A 21,722-nucleotide genomic window follows, 5' to 3' on the forward strand; every position below is an offset into this window, starting at 1 on the left:
GAGACTTTGTTTCTCAATTGTTCAAGTTTGTAATGTATTTGTTTTACCAGCCATGTATATAGAAAAGTTCACGTATAAGTATTTCTTGTACATCTGACCTCATCGTTTCCTGCCTGCGTTTGATCAATAACTGCCGATCATCGTCCGAGAAGCTTCAAGTTCCAACGGTGAAGCGAGGACGGAGAACGAACGAAACTTTACTCTTGCCTTGACCACACACCTTTTGTGGGATATATTACATACGCTCATCATAAACGATTATTTACCTTTAGACGCAGTGGACAGGTAGCAGTAGACAAGCAGCAATAGACTTGGAGGAGCTGCAAGCAACGCAGTATTTTTAGATCACAAGGATTTTTTTTCGTTGACTTCTCGCCAATTGGGCCTTCTTGAGAAACTTATCTGAATAAACTTGCTCGACGCAGGTTGTCTCTTTTGTGCCCTTTCACAATCAGAACACTTCCAAAGGTATGGTCGGAGACCGACGAACGATGCATTTTCGCAGACAGAATTTAATTGTTCGTAAAACTTGAGGGAACATTCGCAAAATCTTCGAACGTGCCCGCATTCCTAAACTTCACTGAAGATCCGTGGCGGTTGGCCAGGTATAGGCATAAATACGTGTAAATATATACGATCGTTATCCCTCGCCCTCATCGCATGCTGGTAGGTACTTACTGCAGCTTTTAGCACAACGACACTCTTCAGAACAGGGAAGGATAGTCCCTGTTCGCAGGGAAGGATAGTCCGTTCATCTGATGCGCCAGTTTCTTTCATTGATTCCTCTTTTCCCACAACACGCCGATGTCACGCATTATACACTGTACCATTAAAGGCACATCTTGACTGTTTTAAGAATCCTTATTTTGTCACTGTAGTATCGCAGGTTGAAATAAGTTGCATGGTTTCCTTAGAAACGTACTCGCGGCGCCGTGTGCTCAAGAAATCGCAAACTTTGTTGAATGTTAGTTGTGCAAACTTCATTACTGTGGTTACCTTAGTTTTCAAGTTCTCTGCAGCGAAGCATGTATTGTAACCTAGTGACTTTAATTTTGTTTCTTCTTTTTCTTGTACACATATAATTCCTGGTTACGTTTCGTTTCTGTGTCACACAGAAAAGTTGCAAGTCCTCTGGAACATTGCACATGGAACAATGGGCGAAATAATCTGTCCCTTAAATATGGCCTATAGGCCACGTCGAGACTGATATGGTGAATGCACGAATGTTTTTGTTCTTTGTGTGTGTGTTTTTTTTACTTATGAGGCCTATAGGCATACTGAGTCTGTAGAGTTATTAGTTATTAGTAGGGTGCATTAAAAATAGCCCATTCGAGAAACAAGCTTAGCCGAGAAAATGGAACGTATAGTTTATACATATTCCTAGGGGTGGACAGCGCAACCCGGACGAAGGACAAAAGGAAGTGGACGATACGAGCGCACTTTTCGTCCTTTGTCCAGGTTGCGCTGCCCACCCCTAGCAATATGTTCAGTCACCAACTCGCCCGGCTTGCTGCGTTAATAATTTCAGTATAGTTTGTGTTGGTTATCAGCAGATTCGTGCATAAAATGCATCAGAAAAAAAAAAGCCAGTGGTCGCACAAGGAATGCCGCTGACAGCGTCAACGTTTCGAGAAAAAAAAAAAGTCTTCTCGTCGTCAGTGCAGCTACGGCTGCTGCCCTCACGAAGGCAGGACGACTAATCGCTTGTTAAACTACTGTTGACCATATGAGAAAGTGGCATTTGCTTTAACTGATGATTTTGCTAGATTTTCAGGTAAAGCACTAAATGGGCACTTTTCTACGTAACAAAAAGAAGGCAATACTGAGAGCAGACTTCGTGGACAATGATTTGAGTGTTCTAAGCCAGTTTGAAGAAATGACACGTACACTACGATGTGGAACAGATTTTAAGGCAATAACGATACATTAAAGCTGAGCTAGCCTACTCGAGCTTGAACGGATGAGGGCTCCATGGTGCTATTTTACCATGCAAACATTCTTGCGCATGTAACACGGAATGCGGTTAGCACTGCAGTGACTACGTATGCAGTGACTACGTATGCAGTGACTACGTAAATAATATGCCTGGCAAGAAAGGTTAGTATGTTACACTGTGCTCCTAAATACTACCTTTCTTAATGTGCTGCCATCACTGCTGTAGTTTGTAACTGTATAATAGAACGACGCCGTCAGAGCGTTAATTCACTCTTATTTGGATTAAGGCGCATGTTCCCGTGTGGTACATCGAGCGGATGCATTGATAATGCCTTCTTGGATAAGAGACGTGTCAGCACCAGGGGAAGGCATTTTATAATTTACGAAAGCATTCTAATTCAGGGACCGATAACGTCACGCAACTTACTTTAATGCAAAAACATTATATGGCTGATGGTCGAGGTGGGAAATCCGGCGTTGGCATGACCGTACGATGGTACAAAAAGGCTACGAACCCTCGACCTTTGGTGGGAGTCAAACTCAAGACCTTCGGTGCTAATTAGGGCGGAGCTAACTAGGATCTATTTAATTAAGATTCAGTTAATTAAGACACTCGAACCGTAAGGCTTTGGTGGAAGTCGAACACTGGACCTTTGGTCGGAGTCGAACACACGACTTTTGATGTTAATTACGGCGAAGTTAAATTAAGACGGGTGAAGGAGCATAGGCATCGCGCGGTGTTCGCAATGCTTTCGCATTCATTCACGTTAGGATAACTAAATGCCCCTTCAATTTTTACGAGTGACAAAGCGGAGGCGGCCGATAACAGTAACTAGAATAGTTATCACAATGCGATGAACCTCACTTCTGCTAAACAACCTGTGAGACGCTCAGGCAGCAGACGAAATTTGTCTATACGTAGCTGCGATGTGCCTCTTATTCGTACCACTTTCAGTTAGTGGATGATTGTCTCTACAGGCGTAATTAGTGGACATTCCGAATGCGTAAGTAACGCTTTGAATCGTAGTCTAGCTTTGAACAAGGGCGCCACTGTGATGGAAAGCAATCTATCGACAACATAACCCGTGTATGCCGAATCTCCGCTTAAGTTCTTTCACCGGCTGACTGCTGACCGGAGAGAGAGAGAGAGGGGGGGGGGGGGGGGGGGCAGAACGCAAGGGTGGCTACTTTCAGACATTGCGCAAACAGCTTGCCAAATGGAGCCCCATGATCCTGCTTGGAAGCACCCTGTCGTATAAGCAAGAGTGAGGCTGGGAACAAAAAAGACAAACGGAGAACGTGATGAGCTGACTCATTTCACCGCGACGTAAGATAGAGCGGCCCTGATCCCCTGCCTAGCTCTCTATTACTTTTACTCGTGCATCCAAGGGGGCCAACTATCAGATAGATCATTCTCCGCGGCCAGACAAACGAGGCGGTTCGGAAAGAAGGCAAAGAGTCGGCGATGCCTCAATAATCGGGCAGCCGCAGACGACGGCGCCCGCCGGAGGATCACCGAGAAAGAAACAGGACCAACAGGAACGAACGAACGTGAGCGCCGTAATCACGGCAGCTGGAGGTAATTTGATCTGTCATTTGCGCAACTATCAGCTCTGCGCCGCAGTCGGTCGGTCGCTTTCGAGGAGGGGGCGAGCGCCGCCGGCCAGTCTAGACGGCCGACGACACGCGTGCATTCGCCGCCGCCGCCGCCTCCTCTTCTTCCCAAGGAGCTCGAGAACCGGATGCGTTGCCGTGCAAGCAGCGCCCGTTCGGCCAGCTTCCTTCCACGGCGATCGCGGTGCTAGGTCGCCCAAGAGCGCCGCCGCCGTGCATAGAGCCGGACTCGAAGAAGCAAGGCCGGCCCGGAGTCCGAACTCTGAACCCGGGCGAGGAGGAGGAGCAGCAGCAGAAAACGGTGCTTTGACCTCGGCGCCGCTTCGAGCCGTCGCCGACGGGGGCGCGACTGCGGCGGCAGCCGAGGGCGAGGAGGGTTCGCCGGCGCCAGCGGGGCCCCAGCAGACGCGCCAGTCGGCCTCTTGCTATGCGCCGAGTGCTGTTGTGGGACGACTGGATCTACCGTGTGGGGGCGCCGCGCGTCGTCGTCGCAGTAGTCATGGCCGCCGAGCAGCAGCAGCAGAAGCGTGTCTCATCGGCAGTTGCGGGCCCGTGCTCTAGCGCCGGTCGTGTTTAGCAGTGCGGCCCGGCGGCAGCAGTGTGCAGCAGTGGCGACCGTGTGCATGTGGCGCGGTGCTCGCGGGCGGCCGTCGAGCCCCAGAGCCGCCGCCATGGGGGCCGGCGGGGCCGCACTGGGGCGGCGGCGACAGCGGCAGCGGTGAGCAGCGCGTCCCGCTCGGCGGCCTGTATGCCACGGCGAGCTGGGACACCTCGGCGCTATGGTGTGCGTTCATGTTCGCCAGTAAGCGGTGCAAATTGGTGAAACGCCTGTGGGAAGAAAGCGCCAAACTGGTAAAGTCGTACTACGCGTCGTCGCAGCCGCCGCTGTGCGCGGCGGCATCGCCGACGGTCAACTATGAAGCCTTCTGTTCGCTGGAGGACCGCAAGGCCGTCGAGACGATGCTGAAGCATCTGTGCGTACCGCAGCTGCAGACGATGCTGCAGGCGGTGCAGACCAAGGGACGTGATGGCTGTGGTTGCCTGCTGTTGCCACACCACGACGTCAAGCTGCTGCACGAGGTTGTGGCGCCGCACGTGCTCTGCTGCCGACTCTGGCGCTGGCCCCAGCTCCGGCACCACTACGAACTGAGGCGCTTGCCGTGGTGCGCGGACGCGTCGCCGCCCAAGGTCTGCTGCAACCCATACCATTGGAGCATGGTGCAGAAGCCAGGTAAGATGTCGATCAGCTTGTTGCCGCCGCCGCCAGGATGCCGGCTTTGCGGCTGGCAACTACTGCGATTCTCTCCCTATCTCCTCTGCTTGATCGGCGCCGGCGCGGGGAGTATATTTATATTTTCCCGCAGTACCGGGAGCGGCGAGAGTGGGCCGCAAGCCATGTGGGGAGAGTAGACGCCGCATTGTTCAACTCTCTCTCATTCGTTTCTTCAGGCTGCTTATGAAGATGCGGCAGACTTTGGTGTTCACTGCAGCGGAGGGCCTAGCTCGCTACGTTTCGCATCATTTTAGCAGCGCGCCTGACATTTGCACCCAACTGCTCTCTATCGTTGCGCTCATTGCGCGAAGGCTCACGCCGTGGTGACGTTTGGTATATTCAAAATAACGCGCTTATATCAACTGCAGCGTAGTTGTCAAACCTGTCGGCGCCCTCATCACTCGCTTCTGGAAACAGCTGTTGAACGGGGTTTTTTATCGCCACTTACACCATCTCGTATGCATCAAGCCACGTTAATTACGAACTGCTCGCGTTGATCTCTCTCATCATGATCGGACAGCCTGCTGGCAGTTTGCTGCGCGCCGTTCATATTGCTGCGCGCCGTTCATATTGCTGCATATGGCCCAACTAGCGGGCTTCCAGAGAAACCTTGGTACCGCGACGAATAATCGCCGGACGTCTTAGCGCTTCTTCCCACCGAAGGGAAGTAAAACGTTTTATGTCCCTGACGTTAGCCCGCGGTCACACTATATTTCCTCTCGTTCATGCCCGTCGCCCCTTGCGCTTGTGTATCGGTTCATGGTAGCGGTAGAAGCTCGTTAACGGCCTTCGGAACAGCAGGCGTCCGCTAGCCTGACTCCCGCGTGTTTGGATAGAATCCGCTTGCTAGGCGCAGGTGCAGCCAATGGACACAGGCACGCCTCCAAAGCGCCGGACTGCAACGGCATGCGCAAGCTGTCGTGGCTGCAAGCCAGCTCAGCAGCATTTCTAGCATTGGCAGCGCGCTCGCTCCCTTCCCACATGTTTTGGATGGAGCTCGCTCGGTCGTCGGCAGTGGCTGGTCAGCGAAGACTGCGCCAAATGTGAAGGGAAGGCAGTAAAATTTACAACGGCTTAGCCAGTTGCACTGCGCGCGGGAGGCTCGTTTTTCTTTTTTTGGAACGAATTCCAATTCTTTTTAGGCGAAGGGACTGTTTCATTTCCGCGTGTGCGTGTGTTTTACTACCTTCGAGGCGTGAATATATATGAGCGTTGTTTTTTTTCTTTTCTGCTCTAAACGTAAGGAAATTTTAGCAAACGGTTTTTGTCATCTTGGCATGAGTGAGTGTGTTGGCCGAGTTTAGACTTCCCAGAAACGTTTGGCATCAGCTAAAAGGAAGACTCGACAAAGCACGTTTGCTCGGAAACGTGTACGAGGAGAAACTGAAGGAGCGAAAATAAGCGAGGCAAAAGTACCCCACGGACATAAAGCGCGCACTGTACGGGAAGACGAAAAATAAAGCAGTGCCTTGACGTTGGCTGAGCGAGCGGCTTCTAAAAATGGCGACCAAGGCGACTCTTGCGCCGACTTGGGCGGCGGCGCTTAGAACATGCATGCTTTGTTTACCGTTCCTGTGCTGGGGTGTTGGCGTGGTTTCGCCGCACGCTTTCCCCGCGCTTCTCATACGAATCGCTGACGGTTTTTCGAACTCTGCTTCATTTCAAAACGCACTGACCAACAATTTACAACGCTTTTCGTTCGGAAGAACTTTATGCAAGGCTGTGATCGCTGATACGTAGACTGAAGTGATCGTTTACCGGTTGTTTTTGCGAACCAATCCAGTGTTCGAGCTGCTCTGGGGTCTTTGGATTCGGACACAAATCGCGCAGTGTGATACGAAGCGCTTGCGCTGGAGACGCGCCGGGGGCGTGGCTTATATGACGCCGACGCCCTGCGTTGCGCCCGTTTAAATTGTGCGTTGTCATTTTTTTAACCGAGCACGTTCTGTATGGCAGCTCGTGCAGGACGGCGCGCATCCTTGAGCGATGTGTCTGACGGTACTGGAGTCCTTGAGTGCTTTCATTTGCTCTGGCCTCCAAAATGCTGCGCTGCAGACGGCAGATTTGCGGGTCGTTTGCCGAGGTCAAATGCTGTAGCATGCCAGCCACATCTCAGCGCAGCCACGTCTTGCGCCTGTCCTGTGATGTTTCGTGGGTTGATGGAAAGATTCGGCCAGTACTGCTGGGACAAATAGCCGTCCTATATGTACTATATACATCAATTCTGGGTGCTTTGTCGTGAAGCTGCGTGTTATCATAGGCGAGTTGGCTTAGCCTCATTGTATGCACAGAAGGTGCGCAGAAGTGTACATACACTCCGAACTTTCACTGTGAAATTGATAAAAAAAAATTGAATTAATTAGGTACGCACAAACAGTAATTTTTGAGACTGAATCGAACAGCACCACGATCGAATCGAATGCTTTTCGTAGTTTATGGATAATGATCAGTCGTTCGCACCGGCTATATAATATGGTATTCACATCCTAGTGTATTCACAACACTCGCAAGCTTCTGTCATTGCATTGCACATTATGAAGCGTCGTCTATTAAAGACACAAAACTTTGTTCGCGTACACGGTACTCTTCGGTGGGTGCGAATGATTGCGGCATAACGGAAACGTCTGGCTCCCTGTGCATGCTCCACTGCGGAGCTTCTCGTCTCTGACGTCGCTTATGGCCTCCGGGATTGAACTTATTCAACTTTTGCCCCAATTCTATGTTATATCGCGCACAGTTGACGATTTAGCAATCCAGTGAGCTTCCACAATTTCTCTCGCGGTTTGTTTTCTATGCTTAAACAACATGTATTTAAGGTGTTAGAATACAATTTAAGAACAGTATTGGTATTTGCGAACACTGCTTATTCGATACAAGAGTCGAATCTAATTGGGACAATATTCGATTCATTAATTGGAAAGTTTCAAATATTCGCACACACCCGAAAATAATCCTTGATTGTGCGCGTGCAGCTGCTGTTCGTGTGGATCGCACTGACCGGCATCTGTGCATCGCAAGCTTCCTGGGTTAATTGGTGTAGCGAAGCATTAACAAACAACGTCAGAAGACCACAAGAAAAACACTTGCGCTCTCTTTGTGTGTTTGTCTTATTGCTGTTTAGCCATGACGAAAGGGCTAGTATAGTGGCACGACAAAAAGTCATGCTTTGTGCCGATCCTCTTGATCTCTAGCAATGCTCACGTTTACAGCAAGTTCGTATTCCCGCACCGTGATGAAGGCACAGCGAGACGAATACGACGATTGTCAAGGCGTTCGTGGTGTTGATGCGGAAATTTGGCCGTAGCCTGTCCCGTTACATGATTGCAAAACCCTTCTCCTGTATTTTTGTCTGTTCTTTATTTACACCCATGGCAACATTGTGGAGAGCTGTAAATGGCTCCTTATTTCGTCCCTGACATTAGGTGCAAACCATCTGCAGTGCCAGACTCGCTTCGAAATGCCCCCTACCCTACCGGGAATAGAGAAAATCCCCGTAAGTTCCCTTCAGGCGCAAGGATTTGAAACCGCCTCGCTCGCACGTATCTCCCTCAAGTACCGCTGTTGCGTTGGCACCGGGCTGAGGCCTCCATTGTTGATCCCTCAAGCAATGTAATGGGCAGTTAAGCGAATTGAAAAGCTTAACACAGCGAGAATGTCTGCGGTGTTGCCTCCGCCGTGGTATTCCTTGGTTGCGTCGTTCCGCTGTCCCAAGATTTTTCACCGCCAGCTTTCCCCCAATGTTGCTACCGTGACGCCCACTATTGTGCGTTTGTTCGCGAGTCAAATAAACTAGTTTTGTGCTCGTAATGAAGCTCGCGTCCCTTTTCTTTCCTGTTCACCCTCTCTTTTCTGCTGCGTACCCTCCCTCTTCCCTCTGGGCGCGTTGGCTGGACAGACCTTGTGGTCTTGCTCGGGGGTCATTAATCAGTCGTCGCGGCGGTGGCGGCACACGGAATCTTGCCTTCTTCGGCGCCTTCCTTCTTGGCCGGCTGGCACGCGCCCGCACTAATGGATCGACCAGCTAACCCCCCTCTCCCCCACTTCCCTCTTCCTCCTCTGGCCATGAATTCCGGTGGCCGGCAAAGGCGCGCCGTGTGTGCGTCTGGAAGGAGACCGCGCGCGCGCCTTTCGTAAGAGGACATGCCCCCCCCCCCCCCCCTTCTATTTCTGTTTTACTTTTTTTTTAATCAGCTCGCGTCGCGTTGTGCTGTAATGCTACTCTGTAAACGGGACCGCGTCACGGTTCTGCCTGGTTTATACCATCCCGATGGCTCCACTATCTTAAATCGTGTAGACGTAGAGGGATGTAAGCAGGGATATATTTGATTCGGGGGGAGGGGGCAACTTTCGCAGCGTTGCCTTCCGAGTACGAAACGTAGTATGTGTTACAACATTGTGAAGTCGTTCCGCGGTCAGGACAAGAGACGCGCTTGTGCCTTTCGCTAGATGACGCAACCTGACTGTCGCTGTAGCGGTACACTTAAAAACGTAATTACCGCCACGATCATGTACATAGAATGTGCGCACTGCTTGGCGCTTTTTGTCAGCCTTTCACTGCCTTGATGTATGCAAAGAAATTCATTATCCTCTACAATCCATAACTTGCGCGTGTGCATCTATTGTGCAACAGAGCACATGCGCTGTATCCGCTGCACCATTCATTGTTTGTTTTCCATCTCAGTCACTACTCTGCTCCTTGTTATAGACACTACGGCGTGATGTAGAAAGATTCTAGCTCTGGCCGCATAGGCGGTCGCACTCCGTAAGGGGGCAGGAGAACTGCATAAAAGTTTACGAGATAGGGGGCGTGATGAAGAGGAAGGTAGCTATAAAAATACGCACGTTTAGCGAACGGCAATGAATGAATTATCAGAAAGGGGGGGGGGGTTAGGAAAGGTAATAAAAAAGGAAGTACTATACTGTTGGAAGCCAGATCATGGTGTCGGGGAACGCGCAATTGTAGGATAAACGTTGCATATGAGGAAGATTTGTGCGTACCGCGTGTAAATGGTGCAGAAGCCATTGAACGTCATTCTGGTAGAATGTCGGAGTATCCGTCCAGCGGTTGATGTGAAAGTATGGCGTACTCCCGTTAAGAGGAACGCTTATTCCGAATACCCTTATATACGGATATACCCAACGATGTGCGAATGCTTGGTTGATTTGTCATAGGCCTTAAAAATGCTCATAACACAAATCGCCCGTTCGGTTAAGCCAGACTTCCAAGGCGGTCAGCTATGTACTCGGATTAGCGAGCGATCTCGATCTAGCACGCTCTCGCTCAGTCAAAAGGAAATTGTGTTTATCTGTTCATATACTACTCCATCGTCGAAGGTGTCAAAATGTGTAGGGCTGACGTAATGGTAAATTAACGTTGACTGAGGAGGTCTTCGAGGTTCCTTTGTAGGCTGATAACGATGGCGATGGCACAGGAGCCACAAGAACAAGTGATGCTCGCGTATATGACGCAGCCGATAAATGGTCCGGGTACTCTCACATTTCTACGTAGGGGAAGGAGAGGGGAGGGGGGGGGTACCGAATAAATGGGTTTTGCGCAAGTTAGAGGAAGTTTTGAGATAGCGTAGGTCCACAGTGTTTTCTTTGGATTCCCGAAAAATTAAAACTGCAGAAGCTGTGTTCATGGAAAGAAATTACTTGGGTATTTCTCAGTAGGCTCTACAACTTTTGCACTTGAGATTTCGCGTTTGAATTCTTTAAGAGTTGTTTGTGTGATTATTGCTAATTAATGACCTAAGCTCACAGTAACACACACACGCACACACATAGTTGGAACTCGATTTAAAGAAGTGATTACCATGCTTGAATTCTTTCCTTAAATCGGAAAGTTCGTAAAATCGAGAAAGGAATTTTTCGGTCCTTCGAAATCTGAAATTGCAACGTAGCGACGCTCAAAGGCTTCCGCGGCATTGTATTTGCCGCTAATCCAGCCATCTGTCGCATGAACCATGAAATGACGAAAACAACCACCGAGGCGGTGTTGAGTTGGCTGTTCCGTGCATGGGCACGGCGTGCAGCGTCGTCAAAATAAAGCTAGGGATGTGACCATGGCGCCTAGATGTTTTAACACGGTAGCTTTAGAGCGCACGCTCGAAGAAGAACCCGTCTACGTCAAAAATAGAAAGCAGCCACCGCTTTTTTCACTAATTTCAGGAAAAACTTCGTTAAATCGAGTTTGGCCCAGATTATTTCGTTAAGTCGGCTTGATGATAACGTTGAACCCTATGGCTACCTGCCGTGGAATGTAAATTTCTTCGTTAGATCGGGAACTTCGTAAAAACAGGTTTCGTTATATATATATATGAGTGGCCCAACAGCATAATGAACAACACCAAGTCGATGACGTTCTCATAGCGCGCAGATGGATTTACTCGATTGGGCATCGAAATTCGATTATGAATATCTCGAATTAGGTGCGATGTTGAAGATTTTTAAACAGCGGGAGTGCATTAAAATGTCGCTCCTTCCAAATTTGTCATTTAAACAACTTACCCCAAGCCACCAATATGAAAGTTTATTAATGATTTTTTGTTAATTATTATTCTGAAGCTGATGTTATTAGCGGCAAAGTATCTGCACTTCGCCTAGGAACTCTTTTGTGAAAACGCCACGTTCGCTGCGCTTACAACGTTTCTATTAAAAAATCCTTGGGGTCTAAAAAAAGAAAAAGAAAAGCGCCCTTATTTGGAAGAAGACAGCAAGAAAATGAGCAATAATGCAGTCTTTCGACATCCTTTCGTTGCTCGGTCACTGGCAGTACTCAGTTGCGAGGAGCTTCAGTATGAATAAAGGACATCGCGGCGGAAGGGAAAAAAAAAAATGAAGAGTAAGAAACAGGGCGAGCTGAGCTATTGTTCTACGCGTTACACAAAGCATCATTGTTACGCTATTTTGAGTCACACCGGCCCTACGCAACAGCGAGTCACGAAACAAGACTCATACGCTCACGCGGCTTAGAGCAATATATTATTGGCTCCTCTATATGCGAGGGCAAAAGCCGGAACGCAGGAGAAGAAGAAGAAAAAAAAAATGTTACAGCAGCCATAGTCCGGCCTTGAACCCCTCGCGTCGTGGAACAAGCAGAGGGTGCACTGACCTGGGAAGACGCGTTCAAGATTGCCTGCAGACATGAAGGGACAGTTTCTTTCTTCTTATAATTGTGTCAATTTGAATGCACCTTATAAGGGAACTGACGTTCTCCAGAGAAAAGTTTAGTTTGAACGTAGGTAGAAGGAAAACGAGTAGAACGGAGGCGCCGTTTTTCCATGCGGCCGTGGATCTCATGACCATTGACGCCGCTCTCTGGCCCCTTTATTTTCTGCCTCTCGAATGTCATAATTTTTCGTTAAAAGTTTAGAGCCACGCTTTCTTTTCGTTTTACAATGATACCTGTCGCACTCGGTACGGTTGCGTATTCTTGAACTGACTGAACCACCGGAAAACCCGGGTCTTTGACAGGGGGTCGTCTTTGTACGCCTCCTTTTAACCAAGGCAAGCATTTCGGAAGCGGTTTTGCAGAGGTGAAAGCAAAATTTAATCGCGTACCGCGCTGCTCCAGCGAATGCTCCGTTTCGGACTTTTTCTGCCGCCACAAAAACTCGGAAAACAGCCTGTACGCCACTTCACATGCTCGCTGCGTCCGAGCTCGGTCTCCCGCCGCCGCCCGGTGCGTTACTTAGCGTAGCGTGATGTCTAAGCGTGATGTCTAACCACAAAATGACGAGACATCAGCTCGAGGACTAGCAGTGTAAGGCTACGTCCATTTGCGACAGACGTGCGCGCTGGTGCCCACACTCGCACGCACGCAGACACGGACGAACGGTCAGAATTCAACGCACCCCGCAGCTTCCGACTGCACTGCAGTGCACTCGCTCAACGTGATGGCACTCGCAAGTAGCACGGGCGGCTCCACACGCTGCAGCAGGCGCGACGACGCCTGCGACAGATAAGCCAAGACATATACACGCGAGATCAGCGCGCCGGTGCCCTGCCGATGTGCACAGCCAGCGAGAGAGAGGAGGCGATAAAGGTAGAAAAATAGTTATGTGCAGCAGATATACACGCGAGATCAGCGCGCCGGTGCGCAGCCGATGTGCACAGCCAGCGAGAGAGAGGAGGCGATAAAGGTAGAAAATAGTTATGTGCAGCAGATATACACGCGAGATCAGCGCGCCGGTGCGCAGCCGATGTGCACAGCCAGCGAGAGAGAGGAGGCGATAAAGGTGGAAAAATAGTTATGTGCAGCAGATATACACGCGAGATCAGCGCGCCGGTGCCCTGCCGATGTGCACAGCCAGCGAGAGAGAGGAGGCGATAGAGGTAGAAAAATAGTTATGTGCAGCAGCATCGAGACAGCGCGCGCGCGCGCGGGTCCATCAAGGACATCACGATGCAGGGACAGCGCGCGGACGATATCCAAGCGCCGTCTTTGGACTCCGACGCGAAGGCGAGATGCGATGTAGGCTCGCCACGCGGTTCTTCCTGCACGGAGCTTCGCGGAACGGCCCGCGTGCGTTTGTCCCGTGGGGGGTGATGCCAAAAGTGCTAGGCGCAACCATGTAGTCTCTTGGCTGCGGTGCCGCGGAGCTCCAGAACACCAAGTTAGTCGGAGAAGCGCATCTTTCTCTGTTCCTTTTCGCTGGTTGAACGCGCTGCACTAATCATTGTTGAGCGTCACCTTATTAAGCGCCTTTGCGGCCCCGCAACACTTGTATGCAGTCGGTGCACACTGTGCAAGAGCTTGTGCCGTCAGCTCACTGGTGTGGCTTTTTTTAGAGCGCAGCTCTTTGGCGTCCGTTCCTGGGTTTCGCGTCGTCGTCGTCGTCGTCGGCGTCGTCGTCGACGGCGTCGGCCTCGTAACCAGCTCGCCTCCGCCGCCGCGCTCCGCCGCCGCGCATGCGCCGCTGCTCCGCCGCCGCGCATGCGCGCTGTCGGCTCTCCGGGCGAGGGAGGATGATGGAAGGGAGGAGGAGAGACTGTGGAGGAGGGCTGGCTACACAAATGGCTCTTTGGCGTCCGTTCCTGGGTTTCGCGTTGTCGTCGGCCTCATAACCAGCTCCGCCCCCCTTTCGTCCCCCCAGCGCTAGCAGCGACCGACTGATACCGCTTTCGTGAGTCCGCTACCGCACTCACGAAAGACGTCGTGCACTTCCTGCAACTCGCATTAACCGTCCATCGATCCACACCGATGTTAGTAGTGGGGGACTTTAATGTTGACATAAAGACAAACAGCAATTTCCTAACACTTATGCGGGAGAACATCCCGTTCCTCTCGCTCGTAACGCGTCCCACGGCTGTGACAACCTCGCGAGGCACTTGTATAGATCTCGTCTTTGAGAATCAAGCATTGGTGTACCAAGTCGAACATATATCAGTCTATTTCTCCGACCACAAAGCTTCCTTCATGACTGTCAAGAACTGTTAATGGAGTCTTTGTTAAAGGAATACGTGTGAAAAATTAAAAAAAAATTCTGTGATAGCGCATACATGTGTTGCTCGATTTCTTTGCCTCAATCTATCGAAAAGGTGAAACAGCTTATTTGCTGCGCTCAAATTTCGCATTAGGAAGTAACGTAATCGTCGGTAATTTTTTTATCTTCTGTTAACTGTGAAACTTGACCAGCTGATCAAAATCAACACCCTTTGGTACGGAAAAAAACCATGCTGCCGGTGAAACTTCCCAACGGCGCAGGAGAAACTCTGGCAACTATGAACAAACACTCAACGTCCTGCGCTCGTGGGGGATCTGGCGGTCAACCGGCACATTGCAGGGTTACAGTGTTCTCGTCTGACGTAACGAGAGCCCGAAGTTTCGGCAGTATACTCGACGCAAATGACGCGAAAAAAGAAGCCAGGATGGTATACGTCTCAAACACGCAGAGCGTTTAAAAAGCCGAATTGTCAGGTCCAGCAGTAGGGATATATTAAGTTCGAACCACTACCGAAACAATCCTCGGCTATGCAGTTCGAAGCAATGGAAGGCATTAATTGTGAGACGACACACCGTTTGTGGTTCGAGGTCTTGGCGCTCTTTGGCCATACCTGGCCCTTGCGCCAATAAACACCATATACATCATCATCATCATGTGGTTCAAGGTGGGGAAACGAGCCGGCGGTTTAAATTTAAGCCACATTCCTCGGGGCCACGGATGCTTTCACGCTTTTAAGTTGCACCAGCGCTTCGCAAGGTCAGCTGCCTGCTGTTCGTGTCCCGATTCTCCTCTCGGAAAATCATCCCTGCTTCGCAATTAGGCCAGCTGGTTATCGTGGCGTAATGCGCCCTCGAAACAATCTGCCGCACTGTTTGATGCCGCATCCGTATGCACCCCTTCCCCCTCCTCCCCCCCCCCCCCCTCCGTGCCACATCGTGTCGCGGGTAATGAGACGTCCGCGCTATTCGTGTGCACACGCAATTGGACAACAGCTACAGACGACCCTATTAACAGCCCTGTCAATTATCACTAGGCCGCAGTTTGCGGCACTGAATATACGTGCCCTCTGTGTCCGTGACGGCAGGGTGTGTTTTCTCAGTAGTGTAGTGGACATTCCGTAGCACCGTTTCTCCTGTAAAAGCTTGGACCTGTAACGCGTGAGAATTTCGTTCACAATACGACATCATGGGACGTGAGCTCCTGTAGCTCCCTGTCAAGAGGGAGCTCCAGAAATAGCGTACCTAAATACGAATACTATAGTGCTTGCTAGATGTATACTTTCTAGCCAATGATGGCGATCCGAAGAAAGGACACTGTTTAGCCTCGCTCACTCTACAACCACGAGAGAAGCGACGTAGAGCAACCGGTCTAGACAGGCAACGAGTCCGGCTTATCTAGGCGCACGGTGGCCTCGCTGGACAGGCGAACTGCGATTGCTACGACCGTGCACAGTCGTAGTGAGCTCAATACGCACGACGAGTACGCCACTACAGCGCGTATTGAACTCATTTCTCTGCCTCATCAACTCTTACTATCTGTCTTGTACGCTGCCCATGCTACGCAACGCCCTCCTAAAAGAGCTCTAAGACATCTTCGATCAAGATAGCAGCTTATAATTGCAAGCGCGGCGGGTACCGTTTCGACGATGTTCCCGCCATCCAGAGTTTCTGAAAGAGGTTACGGCAGCTGACTTCCAGGGAGCCTTTGCAGCGTGGGAATAGCGTTGGCAGCGGTGTATCGACTATTTTGAATAATTTTAATGATATGTATACCGATGGGATGAATTAATTATTTTTACAAGACCCAGTCTCATTGCCTCACCGGCAAACCCTGTAATTTGGTACATTAGCTGGAAATAGTGCAAAGTAATTCTCTTCGTTTTATACTCTCTAATTACAATTGAATCGCGAGCATCACATTAATGAAGGTTAACCTTAAACTACCTGCGCGCTCTTCTCGACGTGAGATGCTCCGCTTAAGCCTTTTTCACAAACTGTGTCACCATTCCTAGCTGCGCGATTTACTAATACTTATTCCCCATTATGTATCGCACTGTCTGGATCATGATCATAAGGTTATTATTCCTTTATGTAAAACAAAATCATTCCTACAGTTATACATACCACGCACATTAAATGATTGAAGTTGCTTTTCCAAATCGTTAGTAACAATTTCAGATCATGATAAATTTGTGACCTTATTAACCAATGCTGGCTAACATCTTTGAGGTATGGTTGCTCTTTATGGCTATTATTGCATAATGATAAACACTATACTGCTTCTTGTATTTAAAGTTTGGTTGCTCTTCTATTTCATTTATACCACTCCCCTCTGTAATGTCTGTTGACCCTGAGGGTATCATAAATAAATAAATAATAAGCGACGTGGATGAAGTGACTTCACCTCATTGTTTCTCTCAGGGTACATTTTGTAAATTTCATTTCTGTCCTGCCATCTGTGTAATTTCTTTTTCTTATAGTTAGCCACCGAGGGTCCGGTAACAGTCTTCGACTTTGGGACCCTCGTTTCGAACTTCGAGCGATAAAAGTTTAATTAGACCCAAGCAGACGACGTAAAACGTGTTGGTGCGAGAATTTCAAGGCACAGCGTCGCCACCCGTCTTTCGTTCTTGCGTCTTTTTGGGCTTACTGAGCATCTTCTCTCGGTAAGAGAGGCTTTCTTTTGCTATTGTAGGAGGGTAGTTTACTAATATAGCTGATACTATATTTTTCTTTAGTGTCCCTTGAAGATATTCCTCAGTAGGCCGCCGTGTGCTAAACGCTGCGGGATCTACCGCCTTGGTGCACGGTGCACGTTTCTCTCCCCCGCGTTATGACGCGACCCCTAGCGGCAGCGTTTGGCTCCACTGTGATGCTAACTGCAGGCTGCAGCGGCACGCTCCAGCGTGATGCCCCGTCGACTGCTGCTCCGCGCGTTGGCCGCGATTCGTCTGCTTCCTGCGCTCTGCATCGTCGGTTCGCCGCCGCTGGAGAGCGGGCGGGCCTTCTTATTTTTAGCCCCCCGGGGGCGACTAATTGTCTGGGAATTAACGTGCCTGGGGGCAGTCGACCTAGCCCAGACGACGAGTGTTATTTCATGCCCTGAGTCACGGTTTTCGTGCGTATAGCAGCCCCACCTCAGGGGTGTGTGGCGCCAAGTTGGAAGCCGCTTGCTACGTATATAGGGGTGTTCCGCAGCGGTCTTCTTGCTACGGCGGGAACGTGTGTGTGGCAGCGCTCGTGGTCGATTGCCTTTGGTGGATCCCGCCGGGCTCTGGCTTCTTTTCTGCTCCCGTGAGAGAGAGAGAGAGAGAGAGAGAGATCTTTTTTTAACGAAATGAGGGCCTACACGCTACTCTGCGCAGGCACGGGATCAGAGACAGCAAGTTTCTAGGAGGAGTAGGAGGGTGGGAAAAGGAAAGAACGGTACAAGATAATATATGATCGCGACGTATGTACAGGTGAGTCAGCTGGAGGTGACGGCGTTTATGTAAATACGCTAGAGCTAGCCACTGTCTTGGATGACTGAGAAAACATTTAAAACTTGACATTGCTTCCGTGAGCTGTGTTAACATGTATTGCGTCGCTTGCAGATTGAACTGTGGCTTTTTTTTAGTGGGTAATATTATACAACGAAGACGTATATAGAGGTGGGAACGTGTTTGTGGCATCGCACGTGGTCGATATCGAGGAAGCACAAACGCATTTTGCTGAGTAAAGCGAGCACAGCATACATGGAACACGCTTCGGATATAACGGAGAGTATAGAAGTGCTAAGCTCGGATATTGTGAAGCGTCTGGAAAGACTCCGGTGTAGCGAAGGTATGGCACCACATGCATGTCAAGCGTCTGCAAAACTCGGTTACGAGAACAGCACTTATGCAGCCTCCCTGGCATTGATCTCTCAGTTGCGCGGATTTGCAGAGATCCGTTAAGCTTTACTGCTTTATCATTGTATAACTTCCGTAAACGTTTTCTTTTTGTTTGTTTCTGATTGAAATGGGCGCATTTTTATTAATGTATTCTTTGCAACTAAGAACAATATGTCCCGCTGAAGTTATAAACTGTGGGACCACGTTCTGTTTAACATGTATATATGTGTACCACTAATGGAACAACGAAGTTTGATTTCAAATCAGCGAATGTGTTTTTATTTATTTATTTTATTTGCTAATGTATAAATGTATAGGTGCAGTGGAGCAAGGACTGAAAAAACGTGACACGATTGTGGTGTACCTTCTATGTGCACCTTGGAGAGTTTCGTCACTTTTCGCACCCTGCACGTGCAAAACTTCCTAATGGCATTTCTAGTGTACAGTAAATTTACTTGGACCGTAGCCTTCTTAACGTACGAGTGACGCGGCCTCCCAGCATTTGAAGCCTTAAACAATTGCGCGCAGTTGCAAAGCATAGCGAGCAGCGTAAGGCGAGCAGTAGTGCTGTTTTGGCCTCGTTTAGTTACGTATATGATTAAAGTGATTTATAGGCTTTACTTTTGCAGCACATGCTATAATCATGCTGTGCCTGTAGATGTGGAAGGCAGCAGCTTATTGGACAGAGCAGATACTTATAGGTATGTGCCACCTGCCAGCCATGCTAGGCAATTATCCAGGCTAATATGTTCAGCACTTAATTAAAAATCAGCATCTATCTTATCTCTCGGCATATATGGCATACGAAGCAGAACATACATAGGATGAGCTTGTCTAGACGCGTGAGGCATTGCGGGCCGACCCGAGCTGTCCGGGGTGCCTCAGTTCGGCGGAAGTACAGTCGCGGCCACCTGTTAAAAAGTTAACAGCTTTTGTAGCGTATGATTCAGCTTTCAATCACCTCTCCCGGCTGACTAAGGCCCAGCCTGACCCTGCGCGTTGCAGAAACCGGGGGCAAGCGGTGTAAAGGGATTGCAATGTCTTCTGGCCTCGCTTTGGCGCTTCGTTAGCTCTCTCGTCGTTATTCGTCACACTAGCCTGTCATGAATTGTGGGGATTTCACGTGATGGTGATCGTCGCAGCGATAAGCGCAGTAGATAGCTGTCACTATCGTTGAGTGCGCTTAGCTGCAGAACCGCGCGAGGAGCGTTCACTTCAGCCATGGCAGCACGCATAGCTGTCACGTCGTACACGGCGATCCATCTTTGCTGCGCTAGAACAAGCTTTCCTGGAATTTCCAAGCAATCGTTCACGCCTGTAATAAATAGCCTTTATATTACGTTTCTCTATGGGTTGCTGCAGGAAAAGCTAAACGACGGGGTCGGGAGATTGAGACTGCGCTCGACCAGTGTCGGTAACTCTCTCTCTCTCATGCTTCCTCTTCTTTATAATAATTATTTTTTTTTTTAAGGAAGAAGTCGTCAGTTTGCGGCTCGGAACACGCAGTTTTTGTCAAAAAGCCACTACATGATGGTGAGGATGATTCGCTCGGAATATTATCTTACTTTATGTTTTCATTCTTTCTAGACGTATCTTTCTTTTTCATTGTTATTCTCTCTTTTTCCTTTTTTTTTTTATCCTGACTCGCCACCGCTGGACGTCATGTCTAACGGTGGCGAGTCAACCATCGGAATGAAAAACGGTGGGGGGGCACGATTTGCTAAAACGACATCGTATATCAAGATGGGAGGCGAGTGCCGTACGTCGCGACGACGCCAATCACGCTGGTGTGGTAGATTTAGGAAGGTTGGTTTAGGACGGGCAAGTCAGTTGCGAAAGTCTTGTCAAGCAGTGATCCGTTGTCGCTTGGCCCAGCATTGCGAAAAGAAACGCGGTATGCGCGTCTCTTCTTTCCTCGGCGATGACTCGAGTCACGGACAATAATTCCTCGACAGTTTTGGCGGCGACTCACTTCTGAAGGGGCGGCCACTCGACCTCGACGGTGGCGTCACGGTAACGCGACACTTTCTAGAAGGGCCACACGAAAAAAAGAGAAAGAGAAGAACAATGGCGTAAGGCCTCTGTACACTGGCTGCCATCGGATATCCGCGCGAAATGTGGCGCCACAGGGCATGCCGGGACGGACGGGTCACTTCTCGTGGTGGTCGGGGGTTGAACGCTCTTGTTGCGTCTTTCAGTACCGCTGCTTGTTCTTTTTTTTTTCCTTTTTTGTTCTCTTTTTTCCCCTTTTTTTTCTTTGACGATCTCGCGTTCTTTCGGTTCTATTGCTTTGGTCACTTCGTGGTGCCGACTAGGAGGGAAAGCTCATGATAACGTGCAATCGTTGTCTTCTTTTCTCGGACGGGGCTGTCGCTGTCGTCCCCGTATCTCATCTCTGCTATCTCCCCCGTTGCGGTGATGATGATGATCATACGACATGACTCGCGCCCACTAAGGGTGGTGTGCATGTGATATCGCTTTCTTCCTTCATTTCTTCTTTCCTTTTTTATCGTATAGCTTTTTGTTTGAATGGCGTATAGAACATCGCACCATGAAGGATTGACAACAACAAAAAACTCCTGTATAAAAAAATAAAGGAAAGAAAAACACGCTTTCTAAGCATGCACACACATCTCCCCAATTTAAGTTGATGTCAGAATACTGCGTATTGCATGTGCTTTTCAACGCTGCCGGAATTGATATAAATCGAAACGTACAACAGTTTGTGAATACGCTTCTGCAAGATGCACGTAATCAATGCAATGATTTAAAATGAAGTGTCGTATTTCCCTGCTTTAGGCACTTTAGCTCGCGCGGCGACGCTTGCTTTTCGCCTTGTATTGTTTGTTCGTTCCAGAATGCGGCTCCGAAAGGAAGAGAGAGAGAGAGAGTAAACGTTTATTGTAACAGAGACTGTTTGGTTATGGTGGGTGGAGCCCCTCCTCCAGGGCCCCACTGGTTACAGCGGCTCGCCGGGCCTGGTCAAGGGTCGCCAGTTGGCTTCCCAATTCCACTTCCGCGAGTCGCGCCTCCCACGACCAGTTATGTAGAGTGTTGTCTAGCAGCGGCGAGGTGGCAGCCGCCGGACGTGACGCGCACTGGAATGTTATGTGTTCCAATGTCGGTGTTCCTTCGCACCACGGGCAAGTGTTGCTGTATTTGTCTGGGTACATTTTGTGTAGCCTGTATAAATGTGGGAAAGTGTTTGTTTGCAGGCGGCGCCAGTCCCGTGCTTGCCTCCTGTCTAGGCCTGGGTGAGGAAGGGCTTTGGTTCGCCTACTTAGCCGTTGTAACTCGAGGATTTCTCTTGGCGCACCGGGTGTCGAGGTGTTCTCCCGGGCGGTGTGGCCCGCGGCTCGGCCTGTCATGCCTCGAGCCAAGCGGTCCGCCCGTTCGTTCCCCGCTATCCCTGTGTGCGCCGGGCACCAGGTCACGCAATGATCCATGGTGAGGTTCGTTCCTAGGATGCGGAAGACGCAGCCCGGTAAAGCCCCCCCAAGGAAGAGGCGGCAGGCGTCCTGCGAGTCTGTCAGCACGTAGGCCGATTGGCCCTTAGCTTCCGCGGCGCGTATAGCAAGGG

The 21,722-nt window shown here is 49.8% G+C and overlaps 1 protein-coding gene across 1 annotated transcript in view; it reads left to right on the forward strand.

Annotated features, from left to right (window-relative positions):
- The first annotated feature begins 3,681 nt into the window (after window positions 1-3,681).
- The window catches only part of LOC135917771 (mothers against decapentaplegic homolog 6-like), a 103,681-nt gene continuing 85,640 nt past the window's right edge, over window positions 3,682-21,722 (forward strand). Inside the window, exon 1 of the mRNA XM_065451363.1 lies at window positions 3,682-4,780. Within this exon, the coding sequence (XP_065307435.1) occupies window positions 4,342-4,780 (439 nt within the window). The 5' untranslated portion in view covers window positions 3,682-4,341. The remainder of the gene's footprint in view (window positions 4,781-21,722) is intronic.

The sequence above is a fragment of the Dermacentor albipictus genome, chromosome 4 (genome assembly GCF_038994185.2).
Source record: "Dermacentor albipictus isolate Rhodes 1998 colony chromosome 4, USDA_Dalb.pri_finalv2, whole genome shotgun sequence".
In the NCBI taxonomy this organism is placed as follows: domain Eukaryota; kingdom Metazoa; phylum Arthropoda; class Arachnida; order Ixodida; family Ixodidae; genus Dermacentor; species Dermacentor albipictus.